The sequence below is a fragment of the Microcaecilia unicolor genome, chromosome 12 (genome assembly GCF_901765095.1).
Source record: "Microcaecilia unicolor chromosome 12, aMicUni1.1, whole genome shotgun sequence".
NCBI classification, from domain to species: Eukaryota; Metazoa; Chordata; class Amphibia; order Gymnophiona; family Siphonopidae; genus Microcaecilia; species Microcaecilia unicolor.
Genome location: NC_044042.1, coordinates 27,391,625 through 27,414,671, shown reverse-complemented (window position 1 = coordinate 27,414,671; position 23,047 = coordinate 27,391,625). Strand labels below are relative to the sequence as shown.

General features: G+C 44.0%; 1 protein-coding gene across 2 annotated transcripts in view; it reads right to left on the bottom strand.

The window, feature by feature from the left end:
* ILRUN (inflammation and lipid regulator with UBA-like and NBR1-like domains) overlaps positions 1-22,160 on the bottom strand; it is a 74,061-nt gene extending 51,901 nt beyond the window's left edge. For both annotated transcript variants that reach the window (XM_030221988.1, XM_030221989.1), the window contains exon 1: positions 21,995-22,160. In XM_030221988.1, the coding sequence (XP_030077848.1) occupies positions 21,995-22,152 (158 nt within the window). In that variant the 5' untranslated portion in view covers positions 22,153-22,160. The remainder of the gene's footprint in view (positions 1-21,994) is intronic.
* Between the last annotated feature and the right edge of the window lie 887 nt (positions 22,161-23,047).

The following is a 23,047-nucleotide window of genomic DNA, read 5'->3' as shown; positions in this document are numbered from 1 at the left end:
CTGTTGATAAGGAACTTCCATTTTAATGATTTACATTGATTCATATATATGCTGTATGGCATTCTTTGGGCCCTATTTACTAAGTCGTGCTGTAGGCACACCAATGATAGACACACCCATTATATTCCTAAGAGTGTCTCTAGCGTTAGCGAGCACTAATTTTTAGCACGCAGTAAAAGGTTTACACACCTATAGCGCGGCTTAGTAAACAGGGCCCTAAATGTATAGGGATCTTACAGTCAATTTATTTTTACAGTATTTTTCCGATTTAAAGGGTTGAAAGAATCTAAATTCAGACACTATCTACAACAAGCATTCAACTCTTATTTTCACTATGAGACAATGGTGTTTCTAAAAATATATAAAGTTCCCCATATTTAGTCATCATATCATACCAAGCTAAGTGAAAATCAAGCATTGCTGTAGCAGGTGGGGGGCGAGGGGTGAATCAATGTATGAGCTCCAGGAGTGGACACAAGACATTTTTATTATTATTCCAACAAAATTGTAATTCAGAAGAACTGAAACACAAATAGAAAATTATCAGGACTAAAAGCAGGGTCAAGAAACAGAATATTTGCTTCCCAGATGTTTGAAAACAGCAGAACCATGCCTCAGTCACAGGCAAATATACCAGCTAATGCAATGATAGGTTGGAGAAAGTAATCTAATAACTGGTTTGGTCCAGTGGCATAGCCACAGAAGAGCCTTAGGGGCTTGGGCCCTCACACTTTTAGTTCAAGCCCCCTCCACAATGGCTGGCAGGAAGGATAAGATCCACTGCCTGAATTGCCTCAGCAGGAAGAAGTCTGCGGCATCCTTACCAGCCAGCAGTGTGCACTCTTCATGCATGCTCAGTTCACGGTGCACAACCCACCCCCCCCCCCCTTGAAACCAATTGAAAGCTTTATCTGCTATCCTTATATTTTCTAGTATGTAACAAAAGAATGTCATGATCCACTACACTATTGCCTCCACTTAATATTAACCTAGCTCTATCTAGTAAAGATTCAATTACTGTTTCTGTACTGAAAGTTGGTCTGAAACCTCTTTGAGAAGAATACAGTATGTTATGAAGATCTGAGTTGGTAGTTAGCCAGACTCTGCATCAACTTTGTAAACAATGGTACTGATGCCACTGGCCTATAATTTGATACAAAACAACTAGATTTTTTAGGATTCTTCATTACCTTCCCATCCGTTTCCTTTTTTCACTCTCCTCCTTTCCCTACCCTTCCCTTCAAGTTCTCTCACTATTCTCAAAATCACCTTTCAAATATAAACACTTGGAGGAAGATGCAGCAACCAAACGTAAAAAAATCAAAATCGTTAAAGTCCCTAACGATTTTTAAAAAACGAAGAATGCACCAAAAAAAAAAGTCACACATGCTCAGATCGGTATTGAAACGTACAATGTATCAAAGAATCACGATACACATCGGTAATCGGCCCCTAAATCATGCGCAGAGCAGCCAAGCGTTTTGCTGGCTGCTCTGCGCATGCTGCAAACGTAAAAACAAACAAACAAAGAAGCCACAACACATACACATGGCTACCCGGTCAGCAAGATCCAAAAACAAAGGATCAGGAGGGGGCAAGGGCGCTCGTCCGGAGCATCCTGTATGGACGGCCTTGGCCCCCCCCCCCCTGCTGCTCCCCACTTTCCGCCGCTTTCCCACCCACCACGAAAAAGCAAAATTCTAGCTGCCCCGGTCTCCCTCCCTTCCTGTTCTTGTGTTTTGCAAAGCTAACTCCGCCTCCCGTCATTCTTCCGCCCCGTGCCCCGCCCCCGCTGCCCCCCCTGAGGTCGACTATGCCGCTCCCCCCCTCCACTGAGACCCCCCTCCCTATTACCGACCCAAGCAGCGCCTCTCACCTCTTTCTGAAGCGCTGCACGGGCAGGAAGATCTGTTGTGTTGGTCACAGAGTCTCCATGACGTCTCTTCTTCCCTGGCCTAGGCCCCGCCTCCTTCTGACGTAAGTAACCTACGTCAGAAGGAGGCGGGCCTAGGCCAGGGAAGAAGAAATGTGTTTTCTGACGTCCTTTGGACCAATCACAGCGCTTTTAGCTCTGCTAATGCGCTGGGATTGGCTCAAAGTTTCACTTTACGATTTTTCCTGGCACAGAGCTGTCCTAACGAGAGGTCCAGACCTCTCGTTAGATTTCCTGCCTTTTTCCTGCGTAAAGGCAATCGGAAAAGGTTAGTGCATCTCGTTTCAATGGGGTTTTTACACTAATTGCTCATCTCCCTTCCGTTTTTGTTAGCTGCTAGCTTCCTCGGTAAAAGCCCTTTGATGCATGCCACGGATCAAATTTTCCTCATTGGAGGGTCATTAAAGGCTCATTAAGCTTTAGTGCACCTGCCTCTTGGGCTATATGCATGTGAAAGGGAGAAAATAATGTGCAAATTGCATTTATTAATAGTCTGCCCATAACCAATGTCCCAGGTAATAAAAGGAATTATTAAGAGTATTTTAAGGCCAAAGCATGACAAGTACTTGAAAACATTACTGAGTGAGGGATGTCTAATGATGCTGGAATAAGTAGACCTCAGTAAGTCTACCTTGCTTGCAAGGAAGGGATAACACCCTTCAGAACAGTAGAGCCAACGCTCCACTTAGAAGATTCTGGGCTCATTCTATACTCTGAACAGCTGCCAGCTCTGGCCTTGCCCAGATTTATATATGAGCTTCTCATGTCAACGCTTATAAAACACTAAAGGAACAAGAGTAGTAGGGGTGTCACCATTGAAGCCAACTTTCAAAATGATTGGGGGTGCTGCAATAAACACAAACTATTCATCCATCGATAAAGCGAAGGAATTCATTCAATATTAGCTGAAGCACCTACAGATCTAGCCCCTACTGATGTCACGTTACCTCAGGTCAATCAAACAGACTAATCCAATCCTAGCTTTGCCACTTCGCAAGTACCAATTTGTAGTTCTAGTTTTTTTTCACCTATTTCCTAAGCAAATAGGACCTTCAACTCCATGCATGCAAGAGGGCAAATCCAGAACTGGATCAACCTGTCTGGATTGACACAGGGTGATCCTAAAGAGCCAGTGAAACTGGGACATGGCCAGAGCTGCAGCCACAGTAATTCTATCCCACATTATCTACAGATTGTCATTAACCTGACCCGTCTCCCTTGTGTTATCTTCCAATGAGGCCTTTGCTCCAGGAGCTAAACAAAGTGAAAAGCAATCCACAGAAGTCAGACAGCAACCTAGCATGACAAAGCATATTTCAGCAAGAGTTCAGGAGGATCTGCCCCCACCCACTCCTTAACAGCCAATAAAAAAAAAGGAGAGAGGAAAAAAAACGTTCTTGGTGTAAAACTAGTTATGAAACATCAAGCCTGCTCTTAAATAGTAGTTTTATTCTGTTTGTCAACAGTATTTCAGCTCAGTTACATAGAAGTTACAGCTCTATGGTACTAAGCAGCCTGGAAATAAAAATATTGCCAATACTAAAGGACGAGAAGGTTTTTACTGTAGAAGCAGGTTCTAAATCCTTTAATTGCTCACAGACACCAGGCCCCTGAAAGGCAGGTCGCTGTATCTCAAAAAAGATACAGTAGAATTAGAAAAGGTTCAAAGAAAAGTAACCAAAATGATAAAGAGGATGGAACACCTCTCATATGAGGAAAGGCTGAAGAGGTTAAGACTCTTTAGCTTGGAAAAGAGACGGCTGAGGGAGGATATGATTGAGGTCTACAAAATCCCAGAGTGGTGTAGAACGGGGTAGACCAGGGGACACTTGATAAAATTACATGGAAATACTTTTAAAACAAATAGAAGGTTTTCACACAAAGAATAGTTAAGTTCTGGAACTCATTGCCAGAGGATGTGGCAACAGCAGTTAGCATACCTAAGTTTAAAAAAAAAGGTTTGGACAAGTTCCTGGAGGAAAGGTCCACAATCTGTTATTAAGTTGGACATGGAGAAAGTCATTGCTTGCCCCAGGAATGGTAGCATGGAATGTTGCAACTAACTGGGCCTGCCAGGTATGTGTGACCTGGATTGGCCATTGGTGGAAGCAGGATTCTGGGCTAGACGGACCGGACCGTTGGTCACTCTGGCCCAATATGGCTATTCTTATATTCTTATCAGATACAGAGGCAGGAAGACCAGTAAGCCTGACGTCAGTGCCAGGCAAAATAGTGAAAACTATTATCTATTTATATAAAAGGCACCTCCAACGTTCGAATGAAGCCTCAAGCCGGAACTTGAGGCGCCCGAGATATCCGGTTTGGCCTTCAGTGTCTGCCCCGCCCTCGTGTCACAACGTGATGACGTTGAGGGCGGAGCAAACACACTTGACGAATCAAGGAAGCCCAGCTCTGTTTCCACTCCCCACGAGGTTCGTCACCTCCTCTCTCCACCCCCCCCCCCCCAAGTACGCAGCTTCCCCGCCCTCTCCACTCGCCCACGAGGTCGCCGCTTCCCCTCTCCACCCCCCCAAGGTCGCCTCTTCCATTCTCCACCCCCTCCCCAGTTGGACGCTTCCCCTCTCCATCCGCCCGCGAGCGAGGTCGCTGCTTCCCCCTATGCTATGCACCCCCCCCCCCCCAAGGTCGCCTCTTTCAAACTCCACCCTCCCCCCGAGTTCGCCGCTTCCCCTCTCAACCCCACCCCCTGAGGTCGCCGCTTCCCAAATCCCCCCTCCCCCCTGAAAGATCGCCGCTTATCTTAAAAACAAACAAAAAAACCGAAACGCAGGCAGCCTTCAGCCATTGGCTGTCTGCTCTGCAGCCACTCATCTCTCCTCTCACTGGCCCTGGAGCGCAGGAACAGCAAGTTCAAAACACCTTCCTGGTACCTGCGCTCCTACGGGGACAGAAAGAGAAGAGAGGAGCAGCAGCAGAGCACACAATCAATGCCTGAATGCTGCATTCAGTGCCTGGGAGCAAAGAACAGGGAGGGAGGAGGGCTTGGGGTGAAGAGGGGGGCAGGGGGGACGGAGGGAGGGCAGACTGGAAAGTTGACGGTGAGCAGAGGGGGAGGAAGAGGAGCACAGAAGGGGAATGCACCACCTGCTTAAAACACTCACACATATACACACACACACTCTTTCAAACACATACACTCTCTGAGGGGGGGAGGGTGGCCTGGAACTTGGAGGGTGACTGGGGCGGTGAGAGGAGGGGGAAGAAGAGGGGCATGGTAGGGGGAGGGGAATGCACCACCTGCTTAAAACACTCACATACACAGAAACACACACTCTTTCAAACACACACACTCTCTCCCTCAATCACTCACTCACTCACACAGTCTATATATATCAAACGCACACTCACATTCTCTCACACACACACTCTCATTCTCACACACACTTTCACACAGACAGCCTCACTCTATGTCACACACACTCACACATTCACTCAGTCTCTCTCACACAGTCACTCTCACACACACACTCTCTCTCTCTCAAACATACACACTACCGACGAAAACCATGCTAGCGCCCGTTTCATTGGTCTCAGAAACGGGCCTTTTTTACTAGTACATAATAAAAATCACTGAACACACAGACAAACATGATTTAATGGGACAGAGTTAACATGGATTCAGCCAAGGAAGTCTTGCCTCACCTATCTGCTCTATTTCTTTAAATGAATGAAAAAATGTGGATAAAGATGTGCCAGTTGATGTAGTGAATCTAGATTTTCAGAAAGCGTTTGACACAGTTCCTCATGAAAGACTCCTGAGAAAATTAAAAACCCATGGGATAGGAGGCAATGATCTATTATGGATTAGGAATTGATTGATAGAAATCAAAGGGTAGGATTAAATGGCAAATTCTCTCAAAGGAGGAGGGTGTGCCCCAGGGATCTGTACTGGGAACGGTGCTATTTAACATATTTATTAATGATCTGGAAATGGGAACAATGAGTGAGGTAATTAAATTTGCAGATGACACAAAACTATTCAAAGTTGTTAAAAAGCATGCAGATTGTGAAAAATTGCAGGAAGACCTTAGGAAGTTGGAAGACTGGGTATCCAAATGGCACATGAGATTTAATGTGCACAAGTGCAAAGTGATGCACATTGGGAAGAATAATCCAAATCATAGTTATCTGATGCTAGGTTCCAACCTAGAAGTCTGCACCTAAGAAAAAAGATCTAGGTGTCATCATGGACAATACACTGAAATCTTCTGCCCAGTGTGTGGCGGCAGTGGCTAAAAAAGCAAACAGGATGTTAGAAATTATTAGAAAAGGGATAGAAAATAAGACAAAGTTTATTATAATGCCTTTGTATCGCTCCATGGTGTGACCACACCTTGAGTATTGTGTGCAATTTTGGTCCACATATCATAAAAAAGATATAGCAGAATTAGAAAAGGTTCAAAGAAGGGCAACCAAAATAATTAAGGGGATGGAACTCCTCTCATATGAGGAAAGGCTGAAGAGGTTAGGACTCATCAGCTTGGAAAAAAGAAGGATGAGGGAAGAAGATACGATAGAGGTCTACAAAATACTGAGTGGTGTAGAACCAGTAAATGTGAATCAATATTTACTTTTTCAAAAAGAGTAGGGGATACTCAAAGAATTTACATGGTACTACCTTTAAAACGAGCAGGAGGAAATATTAAAAACAAAAAAAAAAAATTTGGACAAGTTCCTGGCGGTAAAGTCCATAGCCTGCTACTGAGAAAGACATAGGGAAAGTCATTGCTTGTCCCTGGGATCAGTAGCATGAATCTTGTTACTATTTGGGATTTTGTCAGGTACTTGTGACCTCAACTTGCCACTATTAGAAGCAGGATACTGGGCTAGACGGACCATTGGTCTGACCCTGTATGACTATTCTTATGTACTTATGTACAGGTGCACCAAAAATGATCTTCAGCACCCAAAAGTGTATAGTATTATCTAATAACCCCATGCCCCCTGCATCTAAGCATTGTAATACCTGTATCTTCTACACCTGGATGAGGGATCGGTAAGCTAAAAGAGCAGTGGCTCAGCACCATAATCAGGAATGGCAGCAATGACAGAAGTTTTGGATATACCAATCTTCATGGCTGTCAGTAGGCATGGAGTAAGAAATAAATACAGAAACCTCTACAGCTGCCCAACAGCCACCTCTGAACTGTATAACTGAACCAAATGTAAAAGGCTTAGACTTACATCAATCTAGGTGTGTGGTCAAATACTTCTGGAAAATGCTTCTTTGGCAGTGACAGCAGCGGGCAGGAAAGAATGGGGATCTTTCATGCCCTGAAGAAGCCACTAGACCACCAGTTGGGAGGGCACCCTGTGCTAAGGGGAGGCAGTCCCAAGGGGATCCTGCAGGACCTGGGTCCATCCCCACTGGATCCCTGCAGGAATCTCGCTATCCCCGTTCCCATGCAGCTCTCTAGTTTACAGTACGCTGCACTATCCACTAAGCTACTCCTCGGACTTGCTTCTTGCTTTGGTAAGAATACCCATAATACATGAAGTCAGAGCCTGGCATCCCCTTCTGGTTTCACTTTCGGGGCAAGGGAGGGAACAGCAACCACTGGGGCAGGTGTCATGCCTTAATCCCGCTACTGGACAGCTGCTCAATCAGGGCACCTTTTTGTGTCCTGGATGTGCCTGAAACAGGTCTAAATAAGGATGTCCTCCATGATTATTCCTTCCCCTTTGATAACTGCTCTTATAATATTCAGATTTCAGGCCCTTCCTAACCCTGACATTCCCCGCTGCTATTTGGACATACTGCAGTGTTGGGCATCCCCTTTTCTGACTTTGCAAAAATGGTACTTGGATGTTTCAAACACATGGATGTCCATTTCAGCCTTTTGAGACATCCATATGCTTCGAAAATAAGCACCATATGCACCTATTCATCTTTATAAAATAGGCTTATATTATACCACAAAATAAAACCTATACAATACTGTCCTTTGAGGTCCATAATCAAGTCTGGTTTTAAGGCTGACCAAATTATGTACATGTAGTCTTATTAATTTTTATGTTGCACCTTACAATAATGAGTGCACAACGTTAAAAGATAAGTAAATTAACTCCATTATTTACACTCATGGCATTCACCATCACTTTTTTTCCTTTTTTTTTGGATTCAGTTCATGCTTTTCAAGTAGCAATCAATTCAAGGAAGTTGCATTCAAGTACAGTAAGTATTTTTCTGTCCCTGAAGGGTTATACAATCAAGTTTGTACATGAGAAAATTTAACTAAAGTCAGTTGTTGTCAGGGAGATTTTCCTCCACTCCTCACGCAATTTTATAATTTTCAAACGAAAGAACTGGGAAACAGCTTTGTGCAACAAAACAGTCAATCTATGCAAGAGGAAACAAAGCAAGTTTCAAACAGAAATGCAAAAAGAAGAAAACAAAATATCCAATGTAAACTGTGACAGCACATATCACAGCATCCTACCACACTTCCCATGTAAAAATAACATTCAATTTAAAGGTATCATATTCATTAGGGCTGGAAACACACTGGAAACCAGAGTCACTGAGAACCATCACTGCTGTAGCATGGCCTGGGTTGGGCTGAAAGTTAAGACCCTCATTTCAAGCATGAGGTGAAAGGAACCATGCAGCAGCACAGAAAGGCTACCGGTAGAAAGGGGGTGAAGAACGTGGACACAAAAGAGGCGCAGGACTCGGTATGATCGTATGTGATGATCTTAAGATGGCCAAACAGGTAGAAAAGGTGACGGCGAAAGCTAGAAGGATGCTTGGGTGCATAGAGACAGAGGAATGGCCAGTAGGAAAAAGGAGGTGATGATGCTCCTGTATAAGACTCTGGTGAGGCCTCATTTCAAATATGGTGTACAATTCTGGAGACCACGCCTTCAAAAAGATATAAACAGGATGGAGTTGGTCCAGAGGGCGACTACTAAAATGGGGGCATAGGATAGACTCAGAAGTAACCTGAGGAAATACTTCTTCATGGAAAGGGTGGTAAATTTGTGGAACAGCCTCCCAGTGGAAGTGGTAGAGACGAAAACTGTATCTGAATTCAAAAGAGCTTGGGACAAGTACATAGGATCTCTAAGGGAATGATAGGAAGGGTAGATGGCATGGATGGGCAGACTGGATAGGCCATAAGGTCTTTATCTGCCTATATTTTTCTCTGTTTCTATGAAAAAAAAGCTAAGGAGCAGCTGCGAGGGGTAGGCTGAAAATAGTGTGACAGCGGGAGGAGGGAGGGGCAATTAGAATAGCTTGGTTGTCAAAAAGCTGGGAGAGAGGGAAGGAAAAAATAGTCAAAAATAGGGGAAAACACAGCAAACTGAACAAACAAGAACAACCCCAAAATACACCAAAATAGAAGAAAATTGAAGAAAAGGTTCTCTACAACCCGTGTAGGTGCTTGCCAAACTTTAAAACTGTTTTCCACCATACTATAATTAGTGAAACAGATCAGAAGTTGAGAGAATTTTTCACAAATGCAAGTTAGAAAGTTACACATTTCAAACCAACTACATGCACTTTAGGTTCTTCTGGTCCCTAAAATGAACCAATCCAAATCACACGTAGAACGTACTGACAAACGTCAGTACAGATTCAGCAAGGTTAATTTCAGTGAAATCAGTTTGGTACATCTTCTGTTCTAATAACTACATGAACAGGAGGACAACTGATAAAAAGATGCATTTGCACTTGAGAATGTGCCTAAACATGGTGGCATGCCTATGAGGGAATACTTTTTCAGGCTCTACCTTATGATTAGAATACTAGAAAGGAATTTCAAAACTACCCTACTGTACTTGTAAATGCTGCTAATTGTCTCCTTCAGTTTTCTCCCTTCTGGGTAAACACATGACACTCCCCCACCCCCTCATCCTCTTACTCTGCAGCTTTGAAATCAAAGACCACTACACCCTTTTGTAATGCAACCTGTAATTTGTCTGTATGTATGCAGGCAACATTAAACTAAGCTCATGCTGCACTGAAGGCAACAGAGGTCTCAAAAGTTGGTCAAAAATATATTATTAGTACCAAAAAATATATATATTAGAGCTTGTTTACCTAACTTTATTGTATCCATGCAAAAAAAACATGGAATGGATTTTATGTTATTAACCTTAAAGAAGACTAGACTACCCCTGGCAAGAGGTGCAAAGGGCACTTAATAAAAAGCAGCCAGGTTTGGATTAACTGGTTTAACTGCTGTTTATAATGGCATTTACATATGAATAGAGTAGGGGGCAGCTCATAGTTGAGATATCAACCAGAGACCATGGACACTCAATCTGTCCCCGACTACAACCATACAAATCTTACCAATCCAAGGTATTAGCATGTTCTTTTTCCCCTGAGGATCACCAACACAAATGCAGCCATTTATGTAGACCCAAGAATATGTACCCTTGCTTGTTTTGCCATTTGTCATGTCATGAGGGCTTGCATGCATCAGTGATGTTCAGAGCTATGCTATTTGTAGGTGAACTACTGGAAGGGTCTCTCAAGGTGGACAGGTCTCATCTGGTGCCAGACTAAGACAAACCACCCATCTAGGCAGCAGAGAATCACATTTCAGTGACAACATTGGTACTGGCATTACCTATCAATCTACTTCCATGTCTTGCTACGAAAACTCAGTAGGTAGTTACAACGAACCAAATTGTGATATAATGAAGGAAGATGAGCCCCTCAATGGGCCACTGCAGAAGAGCTGAAGATGACTCTTCACACTGAAGCCAGCATTTATGACAGGGTTGGAAGAAAGCCCTTCATTCTAAAAGGAAGATCGACAATGAGATAAATCAACACAACAGCAGCAGCTATGGATGCCCTAACAATAAATTAGCCACCTGACTGAAGATCAAACACAACTCAGGACAACGATCCATAGTCATCATGAGTCGACAGACTCGATAGCACGTAAGAGCAAGGATATTCAACATTCCATGTTAACTACCCCAAGGGATAAGTAGAGCTTTTAACAGTTTAAGGGCTTTGCCTCCGGCAATATGTCCAAACCTTTGGTAAACCCAGCTACGTTGACTGCTTTTACCACAACCCCTGGCAATAAGTTCCAGAGCTTAAGCAAGCACAGAGTACAAAAAAATATTGCCTCCCATTTGTTTTAAAAGTATTCACATGTAACTTCAAGATGTGTCCCCTACTCTTTATACATTTTGAAAGAATAAACAATTAATGTTTATCCCACTTGACTTAGGATTTTAAAGACCTCTATCATATCTTCCCCTCAGCAATTCTCCAAGCTGAAGAGACCTAACCTCTTTAGCCTTTCCTCGTATGAGTCGTTCCATCTCTTTAATCATTTTGGTTTCCCTTCTTTGTACCTTTCTAATTCTGTTATACTCTCTCTCTCTCTCTCTGTTCCTTTTGTGCATATCTGCACATCGAGGAACAAGCTTTCTCCATCTGCCATTATGGCTTCCATCTCCTCCCAGGTAAGTGCCTCCATTTCCATTTCATACACCCCTTTTGAGTATGTTTCTCGAGGTCAGTTTCAGATTTTCTCTTCTTCTCAATTCACCCGCTGGTCTCCATTTTTGACCTCTACAGTTGCTTCTCTAAGTTTTTATTTTACTGTTCTTCTCATTTTATCATACTCTTCTTTTGGAAAATTAAATGCTAACATATTGGATTTCCTGTGTGTACTTACTCAAGAGCATATATCAAATCTGATCATGTTATAGAGCACTGTTGTCAAGTGGCCCCAGCACCATTGCCTCCTGCACCAGATCATGCACTCCATTAAGGACTAGGTCTAGAATTGTTCCTCCTCTTGTTAGTTCCTGAACCAGCTGCTCCATAAAGCAGTCCTTGATTTAATCATGGAATTTTACCTCTCTAGCAAGCCCTGATATTACATTTACCCAGTCAATATCAGAGTAATTGAAACAACCCACTATTATTGTGTTCCCCAGTTTGTTATTATCCCTAATTTCTGATAACATTTCTACATCTGTCTGTTCATTCTGGCCAACTGGATGGTAGTACACTCCTATCACTATCCTTTTCCCCTTTACACATGGAATTTCTATCCATAGGGATTCCAAGATGTGTTTTGTATCCTGCAGAAGTTTTAGACTATTCGATTCAAGGCCCTCCTAACATATACTACTACCCCTCCACCAATTCAATCCACCATATCACTGCGATATAATTTTTACCCTGGTATGACAGTGTCCCACTGGTTATCCTCCTTTCACCAGGTCTCAGAGATGCCTATTATATCTATCTTTTCATTTAGTGCAATATATTCTAACTCTCCCATCTTATTTCTTAGGTTTCTGGCATTTGCATATAGAAATTTCAAACTATGTTTGTTGTTCCTATTTACAACTTGCTCAGCAGTTGACAGTGATCATTTGCAATCTTAAAAATCAGTCTGATTTTTATCTGACAACACCTGGGGGCTCATTTTCAAAGCACTATACTATAGAACTCTAAGCCTAAGTGCATTGAAAATACACCTGCTGGTCTACTATGGTCTCTATTGTAACCTCGCTATCAGGATTCCCTATCTTCCCTGTTATGGTGATGTGTTTGAAAGATACCTTGTTCCAAACCATGCATTTTTGAGCGACTGTCGGCCTTCCCCCAGTTTCTAGTTTAAAAGCTGCTCCTATCTCCTTTTTAAATGCTGTTGTCAGCAGCTTGGTTAAAGTGGAGCTCATCATTCTGGAATAGGCTCTCCCTTCCCCACAATGTTGCCCAGTTTCTAACAAATCCCTCCTCCCTGCACCATTGCCTCATCCACGCCTTGAGATTCCGGAGCTCTGCCTGTGACTTGGGCCCTGTGCATGAAACAGGGGGCATTTCTGAAAATGCTAGCCTGAAAGTTCTGGATTTCAGCTTTCTACCTAAGAGCCTAAAACAGCTTCCAGAACCTCCCTCCCACATTTTCCTAAAATGACAATGCTAACAAAACTATGTAAGCCACATAGGTGGAAAAATAGGGGATACAAATGCAATAAATAAAGAAATAAATTGGTAACCATGAGGCGTATTTTCAAATCAGCCTTCCAAAGTTCCATAGGTTTCTATGGAACTTTGGAAGGCTAAGTGCTTTGAAAATATGCCTCCATGTGAACCAAGACAACAGGCTCCTCCCCAGAGCTGTCTAAAATCTTTAGGTGCTGTGTGAGGTCCGCAACCTTCGCAGCAGGCAGGCAAGTGACCAAGCAATCCTCATGTCTACCAGCCACCCAGCTATCTACATGCCTAATGATCGAATCTCCAACTACAACAGCAGTCCTAACCCTTCCATCCTGGGCAGAAGCCCCTGGAGACACATCCTCGATGCAAGAGGATATTACATCCCCTGAAGGGCAGGTCCTGGCTACAGGATCACTCCCTGTCTCTCTACAGTGATGCTCTCCCTTCAGGAGACCTATCTCCTCCATGGCAGCACAGAGGTTGTCAGACTGGTGGTGGGACTTCTTTACTATGTCCCTGTAGGCCTCTTCTATAAACCTCTATGCCTAACTCAGCTCCTCCAGGTCTGCTATTCTAGCCTCCAGAGGTCAGACCCCTTTCCTGAGTGCTGCAAGCTCTTTGCACCGAGTACACATATACAACTTCTCACCAACTGGGAGATAATCTTACACCCTGTGTAAAAGACTGGATAGCCCCAACTCACTGCTGGACTGCTGTCTGCATCTTATTGGCGATTTCTTAAGTAGTTAATGGAGTGGGAATATGTAAACTAAAGTCCCCTAAGATTTCTAGTTATATGCTATGCTAATATTTCATTTTTATTATTACTATTGTTTTAATGTTATTAGTAGGTCTCTCTCTATGGATATGATAGAGAAGCTCTAATTAAATTTGTAGCCTCCTAATTGGTTCAAGGGCCAATAAATCATAGATCAGGCCAGGGGTGGAAATTAAAGTCTAATCTGAGGCTTCCTGTGTCTATTAGCTGTTTTTTATACTGATACTATAGTAACTGCAAAAAAGCCCCTTTAAATGCTAGCCTATGGAACTTTAACAGAAACTTTATATGCTAAGAAAAACTATTCCTTAAACTCTGCTAAGTAACCAGAGTAACTAAAAAATAAGGTCCCTGAGGTTACCTATTAAATTCTAAGTCTTACCAGAAGACAAATGGGATCTGCATATCAAGGTCACTTGGGCCAATACGGAGCTACGAGAATCACTTTCCTGAGGTGAAGCAGGACATGGTGAAGCACCCTGCCAATCATCAGCCAGGGCAGAAACACAAAGCAGGCAGACTTTAGCCATGGTTGAGTTATTGCATCCAGTTCCTTTGAACTGTACCCTTTTCTTCTGCTGAAGAAGCATGACACCTTCGTGCTGCACCTGGATGCCATTAGATCCAGAACAAGAGTACCCCATTTCTTTGTTACCACAACAAAAACCATGCTGGAAAGCTTCCACTCCCTCAGGTCCACAGAGTTACTGCTTAGAAAGTCTGTTTGGGTGTTCAGTGCCCCGTAATATGAGTTGCCGAAATCAGTGGAATGTGCTTCTCCACCCACTGAAATAAACAAGCACGCTTCCAAGGTCAATAACAAGCAACAACAATAACACAGCAAAAGATTTCAAGAAGTACAGCCATTTTCTCAAGACAGGATTTTGGACACTACTATAACACTCTCCTCTCCCCAATAGAAGTAAAATGCCTTAACCACAAGAAACCAAGTTGTAGTATTCCAAGCAGGTCCTGGACTGGTCTAGCAGGACTCAAGGAAAGGAAATTAGTAAATATGAACAAAATTTTACCTTCCTTATCTTCCTGCTAGACCAATCCAAAGTCCTGTCATCCTGTGTGGAAGACATTGTCCCCTCAAGAACTGCCTTTTCAAAGGCATCCTCTTCCTAGCCCTAAATATCAAATCTATAATGCTAGTGATAACCGAGTCACCACTTAGCTAATGTCCAGAAAAGATACTGTCTTGGCTTCTGCCCAGGTGGTCAACTGAGCTCTTGAGGAATGTACTTGCAACATACATGGGACATCTTTAGTCTGCAATGGAGTAAGCTGACCCACTAGCCTCTATGATCCAGCATGCCAAAGACAACTTTGAGATTGTCTCCCCCCTGCACAAACTTCTGATCTGAACAAAAAGATAGTCCGTCTTGCAAAAGGAATAAGTCACATCCACATAACAAATCTACACTCTCAATCCAAAAAGTGCAAATAAATTTGAATAAACCATAAGCGAGATTATCTGGTTCACATGAAAAGAAGGCACCGAACACAATGACAATGACTACTTCAAGAATAAGAGTTGTGTCCTTGCATGAAAGAACCTGTGGAAACCTTCCATCATCAGCACCCCCCCCCCCCCCCCCCGGATATTATTGAGAGCCTTTGCTTCCAGATGACAAGGGGCTTGCGGGCTCCCCAAAAGGAATGCTCCCATGAGGCACCCTGGTGTATACTCCAAGGAAACTGCTGCTGCTGCTGACTGCCTACTCAGACAACAGTTAACCCCACTCTCTGAGGTGTTACCTACCTGTAACCCTCTAAGCAGTCTCAGTGGTCTGTCATCTCCTAACTTCTTTACTAGCTATTCTAAATCCCCAACAAGGAAGAGTACAGAGCCTCCCCATAATCTTTGTCTGCTTCAGGGGCCTCTCATTCCTCCAAGACCACACTGCAAAGGGCTTCTGGAAACAACTTGGGAGGTCATCTCAGCACCTTCATAATAGAATCGCAGATAACTCTGCTCCCATGCATAAGGAAGAAGTCACCTGGCCAATGGAGGAAATTCCTTTGTGCCAAAAAGGAAGACTAGTTAACCCCTCCCCACTTGAGGAGGAGAGTTCCCCTTCTTCAAAGGAGATATCTTCCCTTCCTCCCCCTGCTAGTTTTCCTCCTGGCTCTAGCCTGAGACAGGACTAGAACCACTATTATAGAACCCCCAGGCCTCTGGGGTCTCTTGGCCCTCCTGGGAACTGAGAAAGTCCCTACTTCCTGAGGCACCTTATAAAAGAGTTGCTCCTGCCCCCCCCCCCCCCCCCCCCCCCAACAAGGTCTACCAGCTGTGCCAAGACCAGGGTTCTCTGAATAGATTGGACAATCTTCTTCATCAGCTCTTGCCCCAAGAGGGACCGGTCCACTAGATCCATCAGCAGGGGACTCCTTTCTGGGAAGACTCCAGCTTCCATATGGCTCACCCACTTGGGAGAATTGTGGCTAGAATCCAAGATGGTCACAGTTACTGCCAGCAGGAAGTCAACCCCTCCCCCCCCCCCCCCCGGCACCACGGCCAGAGCCTCTGCAAACTTCAGGCTGCGATCTCACATTGCCAATCTGTGACCTTTTCCAACAACCTGTTGCTCCATCACAGGTGGAGCAGTACAACCCTATGCCCATAGTCACCTGTGTGTACCCATACACTCTACGCTACTGCCCACATTCAGCCATGCTGAAGCGCCATAGCCCACTCACTTCCCCGGCTGTGCTGCCTGAACACCTTGCCGCAACAGCCCAAATGTATTTGGCAACATCTACAACAAAGCCCCCTTCCCCTAAAGCTTCACTGGGGCTCCCTGAAGGAGCCTGACTGCCCTTCACCCCCCCCCCCCCCCCCCAGCTGTTTCCTTAACTTTAAAAAAAAAAAAAAGTTTAAGTCTCTCAGGGAGAAATCATACAGATAAATGTACAGTGAGGGACACGAGCAAGACAGAGCCCAGAATCTACAACTTATGCCCTCCCACATAAAGCATACTGTAGGAGCACCCAGTCACCTCTAGCCCACTAGGTAGATTCGTAGGTCAAACCTGGAATTCGAACAATCAGAGCTGCTCAATCACGGGGAAGACCAACTATGACAGTTGCTAGCCAGAGATCAGGTTCACCTAGGGGGTTTGGGCCATGACCTGGGCCTCTGGAAAGGGGCAGGGGACTCCTAGTTGTTCACTGCAACCATCAGCAGAGAATAGAGAGGAGTATTACACCAATCCTTACACTAGAAAAAACGCCATTAAAAGTCAGTGTTCTCTGTCTCCATCTGGACTGGTCTAGCAAAACAATAAAGAAGTTTAACTTTGCAGAGGCATTTCTAGAAGCGAGGCTCTGAATGATTTCCGTTTGTGTGTATACTTTTGCTAATTCAGCTGTATGTGTGTAAATATAAATACATATATTCCTGTGGTAATTTTCAAAACAAAAATGTATTATTCTTTCATAATAAAAATATGCTGAATCCTGCACTCCTTTTTCTGGCAGACCCAATTCCTAATGCAATGATACTGCTCCTGCCAACTATGGTACTTTCAAGGATTTTTCTTATTCACTGCCATATCAAAAAGGATTGCTCACGCTAGCTGTCATATTTTGGATGAGGAGTTCTGAATCCAGACACACAATATTAGCACGTGAGTGCGTACAGATTATGCACCTAGAACTGATCGGAACGTAAGAGGCAATTTCAAAAAGTTAGGTAAACAGCTGTTTTTAAACTGTATATTTACAAACATTTGCTGTACTGCCCTTCAGCCAAAACAAACATCACAGCAGTTAACAAAAATAAAATAGCTAGCTAAAAAGATAAAATTTCAACTAAGCAGAAGAAAAAGCGACTGGTGCAGGAAAAGAAAATAATGGAGACCAGAAAGGATCCATCTGTGTGACCAAAAGTACATGCTGGAATGAAGAGGAGTGGCCCAGTGGTTAGAGTGGTGGACTTTGGTCCTGGGGAACTGAGGAACTGAGTTTGATTCCCACTTCAGGCACAGGCAGCTCCTTGTGACTCTGGGCAAGTCACTTAACCTCCATTGCCCCATGTAAGCCGCACTGAGCCTGCCATGAGTGGGAAAGCGCAGGGTACAAATGTAATAAAAATAAAATAGATACTATTGGAGCTTCTACATGGAATGTTGCTATTCCACTAGCAACATTCCATGTACAAGGCTGCGCAGGCTTCTGTTTCTGTGAGTCTGACGTCCTGCACGTACAGAAGCAGAAGCCTGCGCGGCCACATTGGTGATCTGCAAGGGCCGACTTCTACATGGAATGTTGCTAGTGGAATAGCAACATTCCATGTAGAATCTCAAATAGTAGCAACAGTGGAGGAGTGGCCTAGTGGTTAGGGTGGTGGACTTTGGTCCTGGGGAACTGAGGAACTGAGTTCGATTCCCACTTCAGGCACAGGCAGCTCCTTGTGACTCTGGGCAAGTCACTTAACCCTCCATTGCCCCATGTAAGCCGCATTGAGCCTGCCATGAGTGGGAAAGCGCGGGGTACAAATGTAACAAAAAAAAAAAAAAGAGAAGCACTCCCACAGAATAACGCATACAACATTTTCAAACCTAAACACATTCATTTCCAGCAAAAATCTGTTCGCAGTAAGGCTGTGCTGAATACTCGTATTTGATTCAGCCCCAAATACATTATTCATATTTGGCCAAATAGTGATTTGAATTCAAATACAAATAATCAGCGGCTCTACTGTGCTAAATCCTACTGAAAAACACTTGATCTCTGATTTCACGTTGCTATTTGTTGTGTTTTAGCTCAATGCCCATCACTCGTATTCGGCCAAATAATATTTTTTATTATTTGTATTCAGCCAAATAGTAAAATATGTTATTTAGTACAGCTCTAGTCCGCAGGTCTGCAATTCCTGGCTACTTTCCACCCATGGACAAATTTAAAGACCCGCAGGCAAAAAGTACTTGCAGCTATGTAGATGATATAAAAACTGTCCTTATTTAATAAAACAAGACTTATTTGTTCCCCACCAATGGCTTAACAGCCTTTCAGTTTTGGAAACCACTCCAGTAAATGGATCTATTCCTCCTCGTTCAACTTACTTCTCTCCAGCTGTCTTCAAGAATATGCATAAAAGAGATGAACCATGAGAATTAGGATTTTGTTGTCAATTTGTCTCAGGAAAAGTGGCAAAACCTGAGCTGTTTTCAATTTCACCATTAAACCATGATGGCAGCAAACATATCACAAATATGAGTTCTTACATTTAACCGATACTTTTGGCAAGTTCCATTCAAGTACAGAAGATTATTTCTTTATCCACAGAGAACTTACAATCATTGGGCTAGGACTCATGGCCAAAAGAAATGCTACAGAAGCACTGAAAGCCCCACTAGAAACTAAAAGGACTCCAAGGAGGCAGATCAAGAGGGAGAACGTGCTATGTGAATCTGCACAAAGCAGGGGCCAGCTATCCAAGCTACCTGCCACTTCCCAACTCTGAAGTTCATGTATCTAGGAAGGAGACAAGCATGTGTGACTATGCATTTGCTCAGAAAGGAACATCTGCACATTCAAGATTCATCGCTGGTCTTTTGTTGCTTCAAGATGTTAAGAGCAGAGTTCATGCTACTACTACTTAACATTTCTAGAGCGCTACTAGGGTTACGTAGCGCTGTACAAAATAAACAAAGAAGGACGGTCCCTGCTCAAATGAGCTTACAATCTAAAGAACGAAATGTCAAGTTGGGCAGTCTAGATTTCATGGGTAGAGGTGTAGAGGTTAGGTGCTGAAGGCGACATTGAAGAGGTGGGCTTTAAGCAGAGATTTGAAGATGGCCTGGACATTAACACATGTTATTGAGAACTACGTATGTGCTTAGTAAATAGGCCCTACTGAGAATAATGGGACTTGCATTAAATAGCACACGCTAATGTGTTAACATATAAGCCCTAAGTTCATACCTGAAACAGCAGAGAGTGAAGTGAGTTGTCCAAAGTCACATTATAAGATTTGAACTATGGCTTCCTTGGTTCTCAGTCAGCTGCTACAACCACTAGGCTAGTCCTCACCCTCACTCCATTCACAACCTAACTATCCAAGGTCTTCTTTTACCTCTCAGTCACAAGACCACACAATCCTCTCATCTGCTCCCTAAAACCATTGGAAAAAGCATTCTAACAGTGAGAAGACAAGACATTATAAAAATTACAAATGCCAATTAAAGCTTGATAAATTGTCTATTTTTGATCTTGCACAACTGTTCACCTACAATGAAATTTAACTTCCTCTTCCTATGCAAAAATTAAAGGCCAGTCATCCCTCAAAAAGCTCCACTTCAGCAACACTACTCAAGAAGATAAAATCTTCTGCTGTCCCCATCTTTAAACGTTTTCAAAACATAACACCTATAGTTTGCTCTGCACGTTACAAGTTCATAAGTCTCTAATTTCCACAAGACCTGTGATTCATTCTCACCATTTTGGGTATCCTTGAGCCAACCTCCCCCCCCCCCCTTCTATGCCAGTGGCACCCCTAAAACTACCCATCAGGACCAACTATTTTGGGTTTAAAAGTCCTGTTCAGAATAATATAGGAAATAATTGCTACCAAGGTGCCATATCCCTCACCATACCATTGCCCTGGGATTGGTAGCATGGAATGTTGCAACTATTTGGGTTTCTGCCAGATATTGTGACCTGGCTTGGCCACTATTGGAAACAGGATACTGGGCTAGATGGACCATTGATTTGACCCAATATTAATGTTCTTACCTTCCTGCAACAGCTTTATTCCCTTTATCTTCTACCTGCTCATTCTAATCCTTCACTATTTATTTTAAAGTGTTATACCTTTGTGATCCACTTTCACATTAGCAGGCACTGATGTTTCCAATTACTAACATAACCAGACCTCAGAAGCGACTCACTTCAGAGTATATCGCCCTGTGAGTCACTTTAATCTTCATCAGTCCACTCTTTATTCTTAACATCAATCTTATTATATGAAAATCTTATATTCAAATAGCACTGAAAAACGTCTGCAAGGACCCTGGCCGACACAGGCCATGTTTCGCATTACTGCATCAGGGCTGGTCCTTCTAAAACTACAGTAGCTAATTTTAACGCTACTATAGTCTCAAGAACGCAGAAATGCAACACCAGCTATAGAGTGCCTCCGCTCTCTTTAGAAATATTGGAGTGACCACACAAAATGTTATAACTTTGTGATCTGCAATTCTGAGCAAGGAAACATATGTCAAACCCCACTTCCCATCTTTCCCTCTCTAGCTCTAGTCTCCCTGTCCTTTACTCTTCCCACTCCCTAGTTCTAATTCTATTTATTTTATTTACTTTCAGCGCTTGATATACCTACAGCATGTGATCCTGAGGTGACTATGTGGTTTACAACTTCAATTATAGGTACTTTGCACCATCCCTAACAGGCTCATAATCTGTACCTGGGGCAATGGAGGGCTAAGTGATTTGCCCAGGGTCACACAGAGCTGCAGAGGGAATTGAGCCTGGTTCCCTAGGATCTCAACCTGCTGCCGACTGTCAAGCAGCAGTGGGAATTGAACCCGGTTTGCCAGGTCCACACCCACTACACTCTTTCCCCTGGGCTTTCTACTAGTTCTCCTACTTCTCTCCCGCTCCCAAACATTCATGGCCCTAACCTCAGCTTCTGTCTTGAAAGACCCCACACACACACTTACTCCAGTTCTACCTTCTGGTCCCTGAATCTGAATGAAGACATAGCAGTAGCCTCTCTATTCCCCCCATACGAAAATACATTCCCTTTCGTTTCTCACTATACATCATCCCCAGTTCTAATTTATCTTTCCTTATTCCCTCATTTTCTCCCCTGCTGCATCCTATCACTCTAGCCTCACATCTCTAGCTATCCCATTCATAGATACTAACAAACGATTGTGGGTACCAAGACCAATGCAAAATACTCCTCCCTGGACACAACTGAAAACTTTGCTCCACACTGGGGATGCTCGGCGCAAGAAGAACTAGCTCCCCTCTCTTCCTCCCCCACTCAAATCCCACCCCTCTCATTTATTTCCTTCCCCACCATTCTAGTCCCTCCCTCTCTAGTCCTAACCCTGCCCACACATCCCTCAAAACATCCTCTTCGCTCCTCGGTTCTAGTTCTATCCGATCATTAACCTCACCATCTCCCACTTTAAGCTCTACATCCCCTCAGTCTTGTTTCTACTTTTTCTTTCTTCTTGTGCTCTCTTTTGCCCACCCCCCAGCATTCCCTCTCTTGGATACACATGGGTCTGTCTCTCTCTCTCTCTTGCTTTCGCCTCAACGACTCCTACGGCCGGGTTTTGAAGCTCGCCACGCTTACCAGTTGGTCATGTCCAGGAAGAAGGCGCAGCCCGCCGGGTTGAGCTGGAAGCCGAGCAGGCGCTGGAACTCGGAGATGAGCACGTCCTTGTCCGTGGTACCCATACAGCTGAACTTCTGCATCAGCTCGGGGTCCAGGTCCACGTCCATGCCCTCCATGCCGCCGCTTCCCCCCCACCCCGCCTCCCACCGCCGCCACCACCACTCCAAGCCCCGGTCTGTGCTCGGATGTAGGCCCGAGGCCTCCCCCTGCCTCACCGCATTATCGGGCGACTCAGCCGCGTTGTACCGGGCATGCCCAGCCTCGGCACGTCCTTCACGTCACTCGCGTAGGCTACGTACGGACGCACGCACACGCCGTACCCCTTCCCACCATGACACAGGTCAACAGTGAGACGTCACAGTGGCGATGATGTTTTAAAAAATAAATACCTTATTTCTGTCTAATCCTAGGGGAAGGAGTTAATTAAACATGGCCTAAGAATTAAAGCTTCCAAGTTGTGCGACAAAAAGGAGTTATGCCAAGGGTCTGGGAATCGCAGGCTGTTGGTTCTTAATGGACCTTTGATGATGTGATGGGTTGAAGGACTGTGCTCACTTTTATTTTACATTTGTACCCCGTGCTTTCCTACTCATGGCAGGCTCAATGCGGCAATGGAGGTTAAGTGACTTGCCCAGAGTCACACAAGGAGCTGCTTGTGCCTGAAGTGGGAATCGAACTCAGTTCCTCAGGACCAAAGTCCAGCACCCTAACCACTAGGCCACTCCTCCACAGTTGCAACTTTGAGATTCTACATGGAATGTTGCTATTCCACTAGCAACATTCCATGGAGAAGTCAGCCCTTGCAGATCACCAATGTGGCCGTGCAGGCTTCTGCTTCTGTGAGTCTGACGCAGGACGTCAGACTCACAGAAACAGAAGCCTGCGCAGCCTTCTACATGGAATGTTGCTAGTGAAGTAGCAACATTCCATGTAGATCTCCAATAGTAGCAACATTCCATGTAGAATCTCCAATAGTATCTATTTTATTTTTGTTACATTTGTACTCCGCGC